General features: G+C 42.5%; 1 protein-coding gene across 7 annotated transcripts in view; it reads right to left on the reverse strand.

Moving 5' to 3' along the window:
- LARP4B (La ribonucleoprotein 4B) overlaps positions 1-19,368 on the reverse strand; it is an 857,205-nt gene that overhangs the window by 299,085 nt on the left and 538,752 nt on the right. For all 7 annotated transcript variants that reach the window (XM_069211182.1, XM_069211183.1, XM_069211184.1 and 4 more), the window contains one exon: positions 2,235-2,486. In XM_069211182.1, coding sequence (XP_069067283.1) covers positions 2,235-2,486 — 252 coding nt within the window. The remainder of the gene's footprint in view (positions 1-2,234; positions 2,487-19,368) is intronic.

Below are 19,368 nucleotides of genomic sequence, written 5' to 3' on the forward strand. Positions count from 1 at the left end.
TATTACAAAATAGTCCAATTCTGAAACTATGTCCAAAGTACGGGAGCTGGACAGTGTTGATGCGCCAGAGATTTAAAGCAGTTTTCTCCTATATAAATCTAATTTCCTGTCCTTACAACAGGAATGGAAGTTTGATGACGACAACAATGCACAGAAATAAAGCTAGAAAAATGTCTGGAGCAGCAGAATATAATTTGAGCATTCATTACACACTAATACAATGTGATTGTATTTAATCCATGTAGGATTACATGCAAGGTTTGGAATTGTGGATACCTACTGGAGTGTATGCAGGCAAAGGGGAACAAGGGCACTTTTGTTGTGTTCATTCAACAATGTTCAAGTACTTTGGAAAGGTACATAAGACCACATCAAAACGATAACAGCAACTGAAATGGAACCCCTAACACTATTGTTCGGAGACTCTGGCAATGAATCTGACTATCTGCTCAGCTACCCAGTAGGTAAACTCCTCACCCATGCTCTCTTAGCAAGGCTCAATACTATACATTGCTGGACACTACCAACCCCTCTTCTCCTAAACATATGGTGGGCTAAATTGTGGTAGACCCATATATTATTATACATTATATACATGCCTATGAAACTTAAAACATGGTGAGCCAGTGATAGCCAGATCAGGAAGCAGAATTACAAGGCATGAAATAGGGCCTCAATAGCAGTTCTGTGCATGTGCCTAAGCCTACAACTATCATTTTATTGAGATGCACTACATCATGACTTGTACTCAATCTCTTTGTTTTATCTTTGCTTATTATTCTATTATAATCATATGCAAAAACATTTGATGCCAGAAGATTAGAAAATAGGATGCCCTCGTGCCTCAGAACTCATTCAACTTATATTTAAACTAGTCGCTTTGGTTGTGTATTCTCTTCCTGGTTTACATTCGGAAAAGGCTAAAGATGAGAATTTATTCCCAGGAACGTTTCCCCTTCCTTGGGTCGCCTAAATCATTATCACAATTTGCAGTGGCCATGGTATTGATAGGAGCGATTGTTATTCCATACAGCTGAAAAGATATTTCAGAGAGGCCTCGCTGAAAACCTAACAGGCCACAAATTAAGCTGGTACCTGCTATCAGAAATTCTGAAATATAGGGAACGTGCTCCCTCAGGAATGTCACTATATTTTGATGTCCACAATTGCTAGTAACTAAAAAACTAAAAAAATTGATGTCATTTGTTATCATATTGTGTACTGCATGGTCTAGCAACAGTTCACTGATTAGTACATCCTGCTACTCGCTGTGCTTTTACCTCTTGAGTATGTGAGTTTGCGGTCTTGCCTCATATTCGACCAGATTTTAAACGCCATAAATGATATTCTACTATCCAGTTTTTTGACTACCTCAGGATGTCCAAGTATCCAAGAAGTGATACAATAAATTGCCTTTATGACTAAGAGATCACAGATCTCTCCTTATTAAATCTCCTAAGCCCATTGTGATCCCTGGTGTATGTCTGCTTATTACTTTGCGTTTCTGTCTAAGCTGGTTCTAATCAGTTGTTCACTAACCATCATGAACCACCTTGCGTGAGCTATAAGGACAAACACCAAAATTACAACAAATCTGGCAGTGTTGCCATAATTAGCTCTCATTCCGGCAGATGTTATTCCATCACAGCCAATCACCCACCTGGGACATTCTTAGTTAATATCTTTTAGCTGATGCACCAGTCTGCTGCATTTTCAATACTCTGCAGTGTTAGAGACTCAATAAGTCACCAAACAGAACGGACTCAACATCAACAGTGAACAATACCCTTCTATTTAGCCTCTTGATCCAGTCACATTCACTCATGTTTGCTTAACAGTGGTTTGGGTGAAAGGATGGAACCATTATTTTAGATCCATTACTATTAATTTTTTTTTAACTAAAGGCATCATCTTTTTCGATGCTGCCACCCCACACCACTACTCCAAACCCTAATGCATCTACAAGCCTTGATGAGGTGCAGGTGAGTAGCTACTGCACACACCTTAGAGAAAGGTGATCACATTGCTATTGGCAAAGATAACAAGAAAATATTTCCAAATGTTTGTAAACTAGTTCGGACTCAACCCAAATTTAAAAAATCCTGTTACCAATTTAAAACCAGCAGACATTAATTATGGCTACAATCTAATAAAGACTGTTGCCTTGACCGTTTTAGGACATGACAAAAAACAATAATAAAAAATACTTAAAATTACTATCACATTAAACTCACCGTCCTCTACCAAGGCCATGGGATGTTTCACTGCTACATGGTTCCATTCGACATGCACCTACTTCCTTCTTGATAAAAGTTGTACTGCTTTGAATTCGTGTTCTAGATTGTCCTTGTGGTCGTGTCTGTGTACCTCGGACACCATTAATAAGACGTTCAGTAGAAAAATTAAATATTGTTGGACTGTCAAGAAGTCCAGGTGCTCTTTCAGCATTTGGTATTGTGTGCCGCAAATGTGATTTACTAGGATTCCTGCAAACAAAAGTAATCAAGATATTTTTTCCCTGCAATGTCAATAAATCAAAATTCTTACCACACCCTCAAGTACATTAGAGTGATGCAGTTAATTATTTATCTAAGGATATTATTAAATTAATAAAAAAAAACTGTTAACATACAATAGCAGATCTTATTATTTATTTATTATACTTTTTTTTTTTAAATCTCATATCTGAGTATGGTTCGGACACACATTCAAATTTAAATAATTACCTAGCTAACACTTATTGTGATGTCTACTTTCCTGTAAACATACACACTCAATTGTCAGTATGTATTGAGAAACTACGTTATGGAGTCTTGTCAGCAGAGACCCACGCATCATACCTCAATGTGTCTGTCACCAAAATTAAACTGGTTGCAATTAATCCTCAGAAAGAGGTAAGGAGAGCAGGTGCTATGATTCCTACATGAAACACTGTATCCATCGGTAAAAGCATTAACAGGAAATAGATATTTTATTTTACCAAAGCGTATTTCTTTAAGCTGATTCCTTATCTTAAGAAAACATCTACAGAAGTAGCCAAACAGAAAATAAAATTAACAGGCAGGTCTGAGGATCACCAGTAGAACAGAAGAAACTGTTTACACATACTTAAGTCGAAATGGGCTTTATGTGGGTTCAGAGCCCAGCCACATTTGCAGTAAAAAATGCTAGAGGCTCTTCTAGACAAATCAATGCTGATCCCCTCTGGGGTGGGGCTCTTCAGTAGGTTAATAGCACTTGAAGCAAAAGGCTAGCCAATCTAAAATTGTTGCTTGGGAACTGCCCTTATTATTTTTTAGCAACAGAAAAACACGAAGAATTGTTTCTTTAGCGAAGCTCCAATGTTTTGAATACACAAAATGTAAAAGACAGACGAATCAAACTTCTGAAATCACCCACTTTCACATCTTCTGCACTATTTAATTCAGTAAATAAGGAAGAAAAACTGGGTCCACACAAAAGCTCTCCCGATATCTTTGCTTAAGTAATAATCACCAAATATTCTAAGTCTAAGAAGCTTCAGGTCAAAACACATGTATGGCATCAAATAGGCTTTGGTGAAAAAAAACATTTCAGCAACCAAAAGTGCCTGAAATAAAATACACTGTCATGGGAATGAAGCAACGCCAAAACTGTGGCCAGGTCTCTATTAACATTAGGACCAACCATGGTCAGGTAAGTGGTAAACTCAGGAATGTGAGAAGGTAAAGTGACAAGTCTATGTGCTTAGAGCAGTGGTTCCAAACCTGTAGTCCAGGGTTCCCTGGGGGGTCTGCAACTGCTTAGAAAATTAAATAATATTAACAGATGAATAAAGTGTATATACAAAAAGTGGAACAATGTGCAAATACATTTTTTAAAATGTACTTTAAAGGTCAAGTAATTTGAAAATGGAGGATAAAATAAAATTAGTTTCCCCAAATTGATCAATGGGAGCTGCGCAGTTGCATCAAACAATATACAATGGACAATGTGGGGTTTCAACTGCATTAATAAAAGCTCCAATCATCCTATTAAAAATTACATTTTTTTATTTATATTTGTTTGCATATTAAATACAATGTGTTATAATTTGTGTCTGATCAATGCTTGTTTCTGTTTTTCTTGTGTATTCTTTTGTGTTACTAATCATCGACAATATTTAAGTCTGTCCCTGGCTACAAGACTTGGTTCTGTCATGACTGCATATACGATAGTCCAGTTTAAGCAGAATTTGTCTTGCTGTTACTTCCCTAAATGTTGGAACGCATACATGATGAATTCGGGCTCTGTCTTTTCTAAGCCTTGCGAAAGTGGCTGTTGGCTACAAAACACATTTAGGGCGGAGCTGGTTCTGAACCACTTTTTGTGTATGTTTAGAGTATATGGTTGAAGAAATCATGTATTTTTAGAATTTCCTAAACGAGAAAATACTAACCTTTGATTGGGATAAAATTCTATAAAACAGCAGCGACAAACATTGTTTATAGTATGAAATTAGAGTAGCTAAGAAATTATATATACAATGGAACAATGACTTATGTATGAATACATTTGTAAAAGTTTAGGTACAATTCCTGGAAAATTCATTTTTTAATGAATGCCGCCAAAGCTTTATGTAGTATTGGAAACATGGTGTAATTGTGAGAGTGCATTAGTGCTTGACATGAAGCTCCAGCTATAACACATTTTTTTTGTTTAATCTGAACTGAACCCTTCACTCTTCAATTACAGTGCCACATAATCAGTGACATGGAACACCTACCGTACCAGTTACTCAGCAACATATCTGAAGATCAGGTGTTGGTTGACATACTGCCTCAACAACAGGGCCTAAGTCACAGGACACCTTCCATGTACTGGACCACCTAAGCCCAGACCAATGGATTACCGGGTCACATATTGATAAGTCTGTTGGTTAATGTGGCACACGATGCCTGCCAATGCGATTCAAAAGAACATACTACATGACTATCCACTTTTACACCTAATAATGCCTGATCATTAAGTCAATAAGTTACGGGATAGGGGCACATCAGTCTCTTATGCACATAATACTGATCAGTTATTGGGCCACAGAATGACCCAGGATGCCTGTATATCAGCTACTGTGCTATAAAATGCCTGCAGTCAGTTTACCAGACCACAGGATGTGTGATCATTCTTTCCTATGTGACTAAATACATGCCCCCTCTCTGGATTCCTGTTTACCTTCTGGCTTACTTGTATATCTCTGTGACTGCCAATCCCACACTCAGTGACTTTCTCTTGATCATTTTCTTTTCCAACTCTCACACTGTCATTCACATTCCTCTTCTAAATAGTGTCTCACTCATGTACTATACATTCCCTCTGTGAGACATGTACTCTCTTGCTTCCACATAACTACACAAGATCTCTCTATCAAACTCTAGTTTCTTCTTACAATTTTAACTTTTATTCTCGATCAACAGATCATTGGCATTATTATTGCTTTGGTCGGTTTATTCATAGGTGAACATGAAGATAACGAAGCAGGGGCATAATGAGGACATCACAGGAAGAGGGAAAAATATCCATTGGCTCGTGAATGCATTGTAATTTGCTAGAGTTTACTGTAGCATTATTCTAGCATTATTCTATATCTAAACTTTAGGAGTGTGAAATATAAGCTGCAGATGGAAGATTTCTACTTCTGAAATCTAGGCAGAGGAAAGTTCTGAATTCTGTCATGAGTCGCAAAAAAGGTTTTGGGTGAAGGGTGGCAGACTAGATTCAGTAAAGCTACAGATGGAAGAGAAGGAAGGTTACAACACAGTGGATGTCAAGGCCAGACTGATCTGCATAGAGCTTGCGCTGTTGCAAGGCTAAATGTTTGTTTTGCACATTTAACAAATCACAAGGAAGCTGTGTAGTTTATAAAGTGCCTTGTACAAACTCTAAAAAAAAGATATTTATGTTTGCAATGTCAATGTATCCTTCTAACCCTTGTAGGGGGGAAATAGAATTGACAGAAGAAAGGCTTTCAGAGCAGGGAAGACATACATGCCTAAATCTAATTTACTACCCCAGGTCAGTTACAAAAACTATAAATAATAAAAATCGGTTTTCTGGTTGCTTTGCCTAGATATATAACTTTTCAGCTGTTTGCTATTTTCCCTCATGTGAAGCACTTTATAAGCAATAGAGAATTCTATAGTGCATTGTTATTTTGGCTCGCTGTGCAAGAAGAAATGACAACATGCGCATACTGGCTCAGTGCAGAGGAAACTATGGTCACTGTGGCAGGGTTTGCCTTCTTTAGGTTCAATAGCTTTGTACTGTCATTTTTCTGAGACAAAGTACAAGAAACACATCCAGCTTAATCCCTTTCCGCCATTCACCCCTGAAACACCCCAAAAACAACCCCTACCAAGGACAGCCAGTAATCCAAAATTAAATCACTGTTTGGTACCCCATCATTCATGCATTCCCAAAATGTTGTACACTCTTGAGTTTGCTGCATGTGTTGGTTATATATGCCCACTGACTTTCAGCTGGTATTACAAGTCCTGTTTGGTGTCATCTAGGTTGAGTAGTCCTCACAGTCAAATGAGGGACTGCGGCTCTTTAAAGTCTTACGCCATGTATTTTAAAATGATGCTTTCTAAACTCTTTCTCCTTTCTTAGTACCACAATGATCATGTCATTAATTGGTAAATGCCACCACATCTTTCCCTACCAAAATGTTTCAGTTGGGATCGTCATCATTCACCAAAGCGATGCTATAGATTATTTACCTGTGAGAGGAATTTGAGAGAATGTTCCCCTTTCTGTTGTGTCGATTGTGTTTCTTTTGATGGGGGTACCTAATAAAATTATCTCTGGATACTCAGCTACTCTTGACCCAGGTACCTGCTTAATCACCTCGAGAACTCTTCCCAGAGGCTTTTCAACTTGAACATGACAAAATTGTATGTCGGGCCACAAGCCCCCCACGCCTTTTCCAGCATTGTGTGCCACCATTTTGATAGTCCCCGGTTGCGGCAGAATTTATTACTATCTGCATACTATATTGAATAGGGTTTCCTTCACCCCCTATGTAATTTGCCCAATTTTTAGATCTAACAAATTCTCGTCATTACGCTGCAATGGTTCCTACTTCATTTTCACAGGCCATCTGGAAAGTGAGTTTCCATCCTGCTATTATTGTGCTGAGTAATCAGTGGACACAAGAGACTGTGTCCGTAGCTGTCATAATGGAACAGACATTTCTCAAAGGCTGTTAAGTCTGTTAGGCACTTTCTTGACACAGAGCTGTTGAACCTAGTGTCACATCTGAACTTATCAACAGCGTTCTACTGCTTGAAAATTGAGCTGAGCCTTCGGGCGTGCAAGGGATTTAATCTCGTCTCCTGTAAAAATGTCCCTTAAGGTCTTACACCTCCTTTTTTTTTTTCTCCAGTGATTGAAGGTATGTCTACCAGGTATGCAAAATCAGTTTATCCTCATAGGGGCATAAATGTAGGAGGTTAGGCCTTCATTCATCATTTTTCTGTATTACACTCATTGGCTGATGTTCATACACAGTGAAATATAAAGCGTAAAGAAGGTACCTGCAAAGGTTAACACCCGCTAGCGTATGATCAGTCACACACACCTTTTCTCTGTTTTTTGTCTGACCCATTCTATGGGATAGTGAAACTGCACTGCATAGTAGCAGTAGAGCAGGTTTGGCATACACAGCCCTTTGTGCTTTGGGCTCACCATACACTGGACTTTTCTAAGTCTATATTTCTTTCCTAATTAGAAAAATGTTAAACTGCCTCGCAGGTCACCTATCTCTTTCACAAACATATGAAGGCCTAACCCGAAATATACAACCCAACCATGAGAGTGCTTTGCTCTTCCACCTTAGCAGCCATACCTTTGTGACCCTCCCGAGCTGTTTGAAGTTCAAGTCCTTTGTCTTGGGCATTGTGCTCACCAGTTAGAGGCCAGGGACCTGCTGGAAGTTTCAGTCTATTACAGAGGACTTTGGTCTTACAGCTTCTGGATGTACAGAAGCAAACATATTTTGTCCCTGTCACTTGTACAAGTTAATATTGAAACCAACACATCCTAAAACTCTGAGTTCCTTCATGAGCTGTGGTAATGAGTTGATGGGCATCTGTCAGGGACAGCAATGTCATCTGCAAATGCCAGTGAGATTACATTCTTGTGATTCCAGACAGATTCCTTTGGTGACCTTATTTCAAATTCAATGCAGCAGGAGTTCCAGAGTGAGTGCAAACAACAGCAGCAAGAAGGGCGAAAGAATTGAGGGGTGCAGGGGTTTGCTGTTGGCAATTAGGGCTTTATATACATTATATATAACTGAGATGGCGTGCCTATGTTGTGGGGTGCATAGCACACTGTATTCCAGGGGACATTATTCCGGAATCTCAGTATTTAGACCTATGTAGCAATGTAGGAGGTGCCTAGTTTGTACATATCTCAATTTTTGGCTCCCTGTTAGTTTGTGCTAGGCTTGAAGTGCCTCAAAGGTTATCAGGCCGTCAGACATCCACACGCCTCCACCAGCTTGGATATCCCCAGGAGGTTACCTTTTTTTGTCTACCTCAACTCCCTGTAGTGACACCATCGCTTTCATCTCCCACCCAGATGTTGCTAGGGTGAGGTTGCCCTGCCATCTAATGCACTTCGTGGCTTCCTGCCATGTCTTGATTACCTTTGCAGTGGGGGGTGGCAGCCCCATCGGTTTCCCTTTCATGTAGCTCCACCTGTTAAATCCCCCAGGCCGAAGCACCCCTGTTCGCAGCCATAGAGGGCTCCCTTTGATTCACAAACGACCACTCCCTGAGTCACCCAGCAATATAGCCAAGGTTCAGCAGCGTAATACCCGTCAAAGGCTTTCCTAGAAGGGTAGCTATTTGTGCATCAATGTTGAGCAGCGAAGTTAGCCTATATGAAGTACAATTCTTTCATGGTTTCTATTGCTTGAGGATGAATGTGACCTTGGACACTATCAGAATTGTGGTGACTTTCTTTTCCCCTCATCAGTCACTCCCTGTAATACTTTCATTACTATCAGTAAAAGTTGGGGACTAAAGGTGTTATAAACTGTCAATGTGAAAATATCTGCTCCATAGAGGGGCATTAAGAAGAGAATGCTTTCAGAATCTCCTTCATTATCATTCTTTTTCAAGTTTGTCTTCACAGCTGGGTGAGCGCTTAGGCAGATGTGCCTCAACTAGGTATTTCTGTGAGTTTCACATCAGATGGTTCTTTTTTTTTCATAGAAGCCCTCAAATAATTCTACAAAGCATTTTGCTGTAGCCTCTTCTTAGCATATAGTTTCCTTACTATTCTTAACCTCAGTATTGTAGATCTTAACCTATTTTTCTCTGAATAAGTTAGCAATTTGCCCATTTTATTTCCTAAATCGTAAAGTCATTGGTCCAATTTTGCTATTAGCTAGTTTGCTGTCCGCCTTCAATGGTTGAATTTGCCCTCTAGTAGTGGTTATTTTCCTTCAAGCTTTTACTAATTGTGGCAATTTAGTTTTCGGCTAGTTTCTCACTTCTTTTCTTAGCTTAACTAGCAAGGCTTCCACAAGTAGCTTCTACTGTGAAGTGGCCTTGCAAGACTGACTTCAAAGCATTCCCAGAGGGGAACTCTTTGGATTTGAGTAATTTCAGGTCCGACCATATATAGTGGGATTCCTGTATAAACATTTCTATTTTCGGTTCATACAGTTATCGCCCTACATGGACTGTAACTGGTAACTGATAAACTACCCATTAGTGACATCAATCTTGTTAAGCCTCGTCTGAGAAGACAATAGCTGTGTATGCAACAGTAAAATAGTCACTGTCAGTCAGCTCGCTTCCACTAACTATAGATCTAGGACTGAGAACATTAGCATAAAAAACATATAATGGGTACAGTTTAACCAATTTACCCCCCCAAAAAACCCTTAGGACAAGGGACATGCCTCTGCCCTGAAATTTACAGTTTCCTGGCTGCCACAGGGTATGATGCATCAGATCCTACTAAGCGTGATGTCGGCTCCTCCATTCTGTTTTCACTTCATCTCCCCATGCCAATAATAAAAAATCATGAGTCTATATTGTTCATCATCCTAATCCAGAGTAGCTCATGTCTCTTGTGCCTTGTGAGTGGGTGCTATGCTTGCTTTAGGAGCTCGAGGGCGAATCCGCTCCACTACAACATTCCCTCCTTTTTTTGCATGTGTCTCTGCCAGATCTTTCTCTATACTAGGCTTCTCGTCGTTGCTCTGCTCTACTGCCCTCTCATTGTATGTTTAAACCTAGAGTATCACAGGCATGATTTTATTGTCCATTGTTTACCTTCCTACTCAAGAGGAATATGGAATGTGTGTCAAATCTGCATCCTATGCCTTATTCTCCGAGGAAGGCTCTAACAGTTTCAAATTTCCTGTATTTAACTGAGTTATGGTGAACAGATCCTAAAATATCTGCAGCTCTGATCCATTGTTTGAAATTAGTCTGCAGTCGCTGCCTCACCTCTCAGTCAGAGCCCCAATTAGCTGACACTGTCTCCATCAGCTACTCATCGAGAGCACACAGTTGTTTGCTGCTTCAGTGCACTTGGGCTCCACATGCTTCAAGAGACGGCTACCATCATCTCCTTGGAGATTCTGCCTCCCTTCCTGCAGGAATGGCGATTGTCTGTAGCAACACAACCGGGTGGACCCTTGCCTGGCAAGCTCCTAGGGTTCTTTTCGCAGTGGGGGAGAAGTCATCCCATAGCTGGTGTGCTGCATTGACCCCTGTGGTACACTCCAGCTACACGCACTTGAGGCAGCAGGTGCCCTCTATTCCATAGGATATTCCTCTTCAGGCACCCACAGACAGCATGTCTAGAGTCTGATTCAGCCAGGTTTCCTCATTCATCAAGCTCCAGAAGCCATGCAAGTCGCATGAGTTTCTTCAGTGGGACCAAAGCACATCTTGGAGGTTTTGCTATTCCTATGGATTGGGCTGAGAGATTGGGCTACATGTTGGTCTGCATCTTGGCCTTGTCTCTCAAACCGTACAAGGATGTAACTTAAGGTGCATCCTCAGAAAAAAAAAAAAAAGATTATTGCGGCCTTCCCTTTACCTAAACTTGAGCTGACTCCTAGAGCAAGCATCCCCACTGGTTCAATGGGCCCAAACACAAAATTATTATAATGTATAATTTGAATAAAATCAGACATTAAGTCCACAGGATTATCATTATTATTATTTGTTTACAATATCAACAAGCTATCTGCAAACTTCACATGCATTACCAATACAGGAGTAGAACAGTGTGTTCTACACTGACGGTGTGTGGTTGGTACTGAACAAAAATAATCTGTGGATTTTACTACAGTGCAGAGAGTTTTTCAAGATGGTAACTTCAAGGTGCTACACATCCACACTAAACCTTTAGGTGATTCCACTACACAAATAGCTTAGTTGCATGCCCCTCCTTCTCCTAGCTTATTCGTTGGTACCCACATTCATTGTGTCAGATTACACATTCTGTGTACAGGGATACAATGAAGTCCTACCACAATGGCATCAAAATAAATTCAGAGATTTAAAAGGAAAAAAACGAAATAAAAGCTAAATGGCTCAGGGAAAAGGTGGCTTCCCAACAGTATACGTCACCTTTATGACAACATATGATGGTTCATAAAGGGGAAGGAGTTCAAGCTGAAGGGAATTGGGTAGCTGACTGGGCTGCAAGGACAACGGTGCAAGTTTCTTATGGTAGCTGCCGTAGCTCAATGTCAAATGAAGGCAGTAGTAGATATTATGGAGGCAATACAAGGGGAAAATCCCTGATTGTTTCCCTACTAAATTTTCATATAGCCTCACCAATTAGTCTTCCTATGGATTTTATACCAGGTCTGGGGGAATAAGCAAATACCTAATAAGAAAGTGAGGTTAGATTTATTTAGGGCGGCTCATGAAAGGTCAGCTTCTTCTCATGCTACAATCAGTGCTTGGCATCAATGCTACAGCAACAATATATTGGTGTGCATATTTATTAAAGAATGCTAAAAATTGTACCACAATGTAACATCGGTCAACAAACAAAACATTTCACTGTTGTAGGACCAACACCCACTCCACTTATAATATATACCTTGACCAGGTTGGCCTACAGGCAAATGTCAAATCAACACATTGGCTGTGGTTGATTCCTGCTCTAGATTTCAATGGGTTTCATCATACAAAGCAACTGCTTCAGAGGTTCTAAAGGGGTTGCACTGCTTGAAGAAATAGGAGCAGTTCATACCTTTCATTCAGACAATGGTCTGCATTAGTCACTAACAAATTTAGAAAAACTCTGGGTGTCTGCTATACTTGCACCCTACTTCAGCCCGCAACCGAGCTGAATCATTCAGCTGGTTAAAAGCACGCTTAAACAATCTTTGTCTGCAAGGGTGTAGGAAAGTGCCTCTTTGGACATGGTCACCCTCCACTTTTTGCCTTGTTTCTGATGTAGTTTCAACTGAAAGTGCACTGGGTTCCTGCTTACCAGGACCTCATTGCCAGATATCTTTACCCCATAACTGCACAGCCGTTTTTCCCAACTGGCAAAATATTTAGCACTCAGTAAGTCCCATAGTAAATGGTACTCCTGGTACCTAGGTCCTGGGTACCTAAGGCTACTAAGGAAGGTCCCTAAAGGTTGCATCATGATTTGTGCCATCCTAAAGGAGCCCTCACCAAGCACATGATGGGCTGCCACTGCAAGCTGCGTATCTTGGTGCAGATAGAAGTGAAAACAGGACAAGGCAAACAGCCTGTGTGCCATGTCCACTAAACACTACATGCAATATATGTAAGCCACCCCTCTAGTAGGCCTTACAGCCCTACTAAGGCAGGGTGTATTATATTACATACGAGGGCATATATGCTATGTCTGTGTAGATTCTTATACACAGTAAGTGGCCAGGGAAGCCATTTTAAGTTCACGTGCTGGACACTGGTCACTACAGTTTCTCAGCTAGATGATGGCATCTCTGAATATAGGGATGTTTGGTATCAAACATCTAGATTAATAAACCCTCACTGATGGCAATGAGGGATTTATTAATAAATGCACCCAGAGGTCCCTTATAGGTGCCCCCTGAAAACCTACCAGCTACTAGTGTGCTGACTGACTGGCCCTCATCCGTTCAGCCACCTTAGACACGTTTCTGGCCTCCCAAGGTGAGAGCCAGGGCTCTTGAGGATCACAGACAAAAGCCTGCACTGGGTTGAGATGTTAGCACCTCATCCAGGCAGGATGGACATTCCAGGGTGGGGAGCTTCAAAGGCCTAGCCGCCTTTGTAATGCAACCCAGGTCTCTCCTGAAGGTGGAGGTTACTGATCCTTCTGTCCTGACCCCACTTTTGGCAGCAGAACAGGTGGGAAAATTAGGCAGATTAGGAGGTGTGCCCACTTCATGCCAATCCCATCCCTAAAGTGGACAAGCTGAAGTGGACACCATCTTTTAAATCCTTCCATCTTTGTATAGAAGGAATTATGCCACTAGGGTTAGGGTTACGCCCACCTCCCAGTGGCAGTGGTCACGAGAAGGGTGTAGTCACCCCAAAGGTGGCCAGCCCACTGGCTACCACCTGGCACTCCCTGTAATGCCACTAAATTGAGTATTTAGGTGGCACCCCTGAACCCTAGACCTCAGATCCTGATGACCTAAGAAGAAAAGGACACAGAGGAGTCACACCTGCAGAAGAGGAAAAGAAAAAGTAGCTGACCCGGTACCAACCCCTCTCCCCCCCCCCCCCCCCCCCACCCCTGGTCTGCCTGCTGACCTCAGACTCTGCCCAAAAAGAAGACTCGTCCTGCAGCGGAGCCTCAAGAAACTCAGGAGGACAGCCTGCATTCAGGCCGCCTGTCCAGCGGCCTTGTCATGAGAGAAAACAGACACCTCCAGCAACCACTGCATCCTTGACCCCAACTGAGGTGCTGAGATGGGTCACTGGTGCCAATGATGTCCCCTGGCTCCTCTGAGCTACAGCCCACTCTGCAGCTGAGCCTTTAGAAACTCAGGAGGACTGTCTGCATTCAGGCCCCCTCTCCCACACCTTATGGTGAGAGAAAACCAGACACCTCCAGTAACCACTGCACCCTTGACCCCAAATGAGGTGGGTCACTGGTGCCAATGATATCCCCTGGCACCTCTGAGCTACAGCCCACTCTGCTGCTGAGCCTCCAGAAACTCAGGAGGACCGTCTGCATTCAGGCTTCCTCTCCCACGGCCTTGTGGTGAGAGAAAACCAGACACCTACAGCAACCACTGCACCCTTGACCCCAAATGAAGTGGGTCACTGGTGCCAATGATATCCCTTGGCTTCTCTGAACTGCATCCCTCTGGTGGACTCCCCAATGACACCTGCAGCTTCAACATGTAGGACACCCTTACTGCAAGTTCTGCCGGACGAAGAAACCTGATGCCTAGGGACATCCCTGCATCCATTGCCCCTGGGCTATGGAGAAAAGGGGCAACAGTGCACCTATTTCCCCCAAGTCTACAACCTACCTGCTTGTAGTAGCAGACCAGCTTCCTAGCCAGCGCTGCAGCCTGTTTGTCTTGAGGTCCAACTCCCACTGAAACCCACTGGGCATCCGATGCCTTAAGGCACACCAGCACCCGGGGGCCACAGTGCTGCCTGGAGTGACCTGCAGGTGTGATCTGATCAGTGCCCAATACTTACCTTCATACTCGAAGATGGGCCTTGTAAGTCGGCGTTAACTCTGTGTTTGCTGAACACTCTTTTCCTCCATAGGTTAACATTGAAGAACTTTGAGAATTGCAGAAGTGTTGATTTTTGTATCTGAAAATTATTCATGCTTAAAAAAGTACTTCCCTGATTATAAAGTTCCTGGGTTTGAAACATATATAAAAAGTGTTCATTTTCTAATTTGGACTCAGATTTATTATTTTTCTTTATTTATTAGTTTTCCACAACATTCCAAACATAGGCCATATTGGCTCAAGTATTGTTACAGCAAATTGTCACAATGACACAGCTCAATGAATTTACGGTGTGCATAATAACAATTCTCCAACCTCTCTATCCACTGTCAGACACATCATCTTAACCATTTATTTCATGAAATGCTAATTTACCATAACTGATAGTGGGCACGTGCATGTTCTGATATCAAGATACCAATAGTGCCTGCACAATATACATTCTCCTGCTCACGATCCATACATGCTCACGACCCGTACATGAAATACATCTCCTATTTCCATTGACTTTCTGCAGCAGGTTACTTGCCTGATATGGTACATATATTCACAGCTTATTAATTAGTTCCCTGTGGTTTCTGTGCCTGGGAGGAAAATTGGGTGCATTAGCAGATAATTACGTAGGGGATACACCAGATGTCTTTGGGGCTAGATCTTAGCTGTAGTGTTTCCGCATAGAAGTCTAGCTGATAATTACAGTATATTAAGTCAGTCAACCATTCCTTGAATTTAGGCCTTGTCCCCCATCGGCAAGTGATTCTTCGCTTTGCTAGCAATAGGGGTAGCACTACACATTTCCTGTAACATGGCTCAAGCTGCTGCATGTACCCAGCAAAGCAAGAAGGAGGGTGAGCGTGAGGTTGTGAGTTATCATATCTCGCAGCGCAGCCTCTAGCTCTGTCCAATACATATGAATAGAGCTACATTCCCAAGCTACATGTAAGAAATCATCTCCCTCCATAATGCTTTGTTGACATTTGTCATCCGTGTGTAGCCCATATCTGTACAACCTTTGTGGGGTGTAACATTCTATGGAGGAATTTGCAGTGTATAATTCGCAGTCAACTACAGGAGGCAACTCTCCCAGTGTTCACAGCACTTGCCGCAAAAGTCATCTTTTAGGGCAGTATCTATACCTGGTTGCCAGCAGGCGCAAACATGCTCTACCACAGAAGCCATCCCCAGTTCTATAGTGTTGTATAAAGATAGAAACTAAGCGCTGCGGTGTCTCTGAAGTACTGTCTAGTTCAGATTTTGGGACTCTTCTGGAGAGCTAGGTTTGGCTGCATTCACATTATGTCTAATTCTGACATAAATTAATATATCTACCAGGGATGGTACTACATCTGCAAAAAGTTGTTCCTTTGTTTTAAACAAGCCATCTGCGTATAGATCTCCCCAGTGGAGGCAGCCTAGCCTTTGGAGTCGCCGGCATGCAGCTTCATGCGTGACAGGAACTAGAGGGGTGGTAGGGAAGTGGGACAAGTGTAAAGTATAACAATGGTTTCCTGGCTTTACATGCTAGCTTGAACCAAGCACCAGCGGTACATGCAACTGTAGAATCTACTGAATTTGGAAGTCAATGCAACACAAATAGGATGCCAACAGCACTGGGCTCATGTATCCCTCCTCTACTGCCAGATGTGGCATTTATGGGGTGGGGTTATACCAATGTATGGCATAGTGGGCTTGTGCACATAGGTGATATAGTTCCATATTCGGTGACTTGTATCCACCTTTTAAAAAAGGGAGGGTAAGAACATCCCATTGTACACGAGACTGCTTGCCTGCCCATTCTAATCGTAATATCTGAGGTTGGAGGGCATGAAAAAAAGGAGTGACCTGGTGGGTATGGTAGAGTTTAGGCAATATGACCATTTTCATGAGCCCAATGCAGCCAGCCAAGGATAAAGATAGGGAGATTCATCTAGTAATGTTGTCTGACATTGCTGATAGCGTGCTACACTATAGTTCGCACTCAGTGTTATTTCCTTGCATCCAGCAATCACCCCTCCTAGATATTTCTGTGAAACACCACTGCAGTGGATAATTTGGAGCGAAGGGGCGTACATTAGGCGCCAGTGGGAAGATATGGGATTTCCCCCAAATGATCTGTATGCCTGATAGTTCTCCGCAGTAAACACATTCCCTCAGTATCCTATTTAGGCTATTTTGCAAACTTTTCAGATAGAGTGATGCTGTCCGCATATAACACTAAAATGTGCCTAGATGGGTAACCAACAGCAAAATACCGGTGCCACTGCTGCAGTCTGGCAGCCAGGGGTTCCACTGCCAGCACAAATAGTCAAAGGCATCAAGAAAGATACCCACCGCATCCAGGTCTTGGTCTATATCTTGCATTATAGCAAATAACATTCTCAGGTTGTGTGATGTCGACCTCCACAGGAATGATTACAGACTGACCCAATCTTACAAGGAACAGCATGAGCAATGATAGGCGATTAGCAAGAACTTGAGCTAATATCTTAACGTCACAGTTGATTAACAATAACGGCCTGTTTGAATCACATTCATCAGGACTTGCCAGGTTTAAGGAGGGCCAGGATCACAGTTTCTCGCATTGCAGGAGGCAGTGATCCAGCTTCCTCTGCCTCCTGACAGACCTTTTTTAGAAATTGGTATCAACAGCTCGGCATATGTTTTATAAAAGTCAACTGGGAGGCAGACTGCCAAGGGTCTTGCCTACCTGAAGCTGTATGATCGCCTCACGTATCTTATCATCCGTGATGGCCTCAGCAAGAAATTTTTACTGTGCATCGCTTTTCCAGCCCAGCACTACAACGTCCAAGAACTTAAAGGCCTCAGAAGAACCATACAAGGATGTGTAGTATATCTATTGTGTCTCTGCACAAGTGCCCTTCTGGTACTCTCACTTCTAGTATCTTGTTAGCCAATGGTGGTTTGCAAGTCATAGGGGTTAGTGTGCGACTGAGTCTTTCCCCTTCACCATACGCTTAAGCTGTGGTGTGCTTGCCATGGTAAAGGCGCTCTCTTTTAGCAACATCTTGGTATTCCGATAAAGTTGCTCTGATTTTATGAAGTACAGTAGGGTCATCAAGGGTGCTCTGGAAAGGCTCAAGCTGTTTAAGTTCAGCTTCTAGTCTACTCAGATCTGAGGGCAACGGAAGTTGTACTCCACAGCTCTTCGCGATGCAGTGCCCTCGTACTGTGACTTTAAGTGCTTCCCATACAGTGCCTATTAATGGGATCGATGCAGCACTGCGCTTTAGAAAGTCTGCAATCTTTTGACTCAATTCCTCATGGAAGGGTGTATCTAGTAGTATTGATGGGGTGAGTCGCCAGGCAGCCCAACCCATAGCCCTGGTCGGCAATTGCAGTACCAGTAAGACTGGGGAGTTTTCCAAGTACGTTCTAGCGAGATGGGGCATTTCATTGATCCACTGAACCATCCCTCTTGAAATGAGCCAGTAGTCTAATTGTGACCAGCTACTGTGGACCCTTCAGTAATAGGTACCCTCGTAGACTGTGGGATTAACCTGTCTTCAAGCATCTATTAAATTGTGTTCCAATATGGTATCAGCAATATGTCTGGCCACTGTGCTGTGTGATGTATGGGGACCAAGCGATCTACCTTTCTCAACATTTAATGTTACATTAAAGTCTTTACCCCATAGTACCAAATTTGGGCCCATGTCCGCAATCAGCCCCCATAATCTGTCGAAGGAAAGCCTGGCCATCTGTGTTTGGACCACAGCAGTTAGCTATAATATTGGCATGGACGCACAGCCTGCCCCCATTTGAATGAGCATTGACCCTGCTCATCATCCATAGACCCTTGCGGTATGAAAGGCACTCCTTTAGACAATATTAAAGTGTCCTGTGATTAGGAAGAGCAAGTCTATTGCTTATAGGATTGCCCATTGAGCAGCAAATTTCGCTCCAGCAGTAGCTAAAAAGTGCATCCCCTGTAATAGCGCTGTATGTATATCATCTTTATCTAAGTATGCCAGAATATGCCTATGTTTGTGTAGGTCACCTAGCCCCTTACATTCCATGTCGAACGTCTGCATTTTACGTGTTTAGCGAGTACACACGTTTCAAAGTTTTGGGATTGGTCGTGGCTGGCCATTCATATATAGTTTGTGTGATGCATATAAAGATAATACAGTTTTAGGCATCTTTTAGACCACCTTGGCCATTTCAAATAATATCTGGCACTTCTTAGCACATGAACCTCCTCTAAATCCTCCCTCCTCCCACACTGGCAGCCCAAACCTGCACGGAATTTACAACCCTCCCAAAAACTAAAACTGCCCCATACAAAAATAGAGCGGCATTGTTGGTCAATAATGGTTGTATACACGTATGTTGTGTGTTAAAACTGGTGTGATAACACTTCAGCCCAGCACAGCAATGTATTGCTTCAGAATAGCTAGCGAGAACAGGTGTACTGTGGGGAATCTAAGATGGTGGCCGGTTGCTACGGCTGATTCACCTCGACCGCTTCGGCCCAGCCCGTGTGCAGTGACGGCTACGGCGGCTCATCCACACCTACCGCGCATGCCGCGCGTCTGCGACATGGACCACTGGTGTAGGAGAGCTGCCGTCGTGGAGCGGCATGCGGCAGGACCGACGCTGCTTGGACGAGCAGCAGACTGTGC

This window comes from Pleurodeles waltl, chromosome 10 (genome assembly GCF_031143425.1).
Source record: "Pleurodeles waltl isolate 20211129_DDA chromosome 10, aPleWal1.hap1.20221129, whole genome shotgun sequence".
Taxonomy (NCBI): domain Eukaryota; kingdom Metazoa; phylum Chordata; class Amphibia; order Caudata; family Salamandridae; genus Pleurodeles; species Pleurodeles waltl.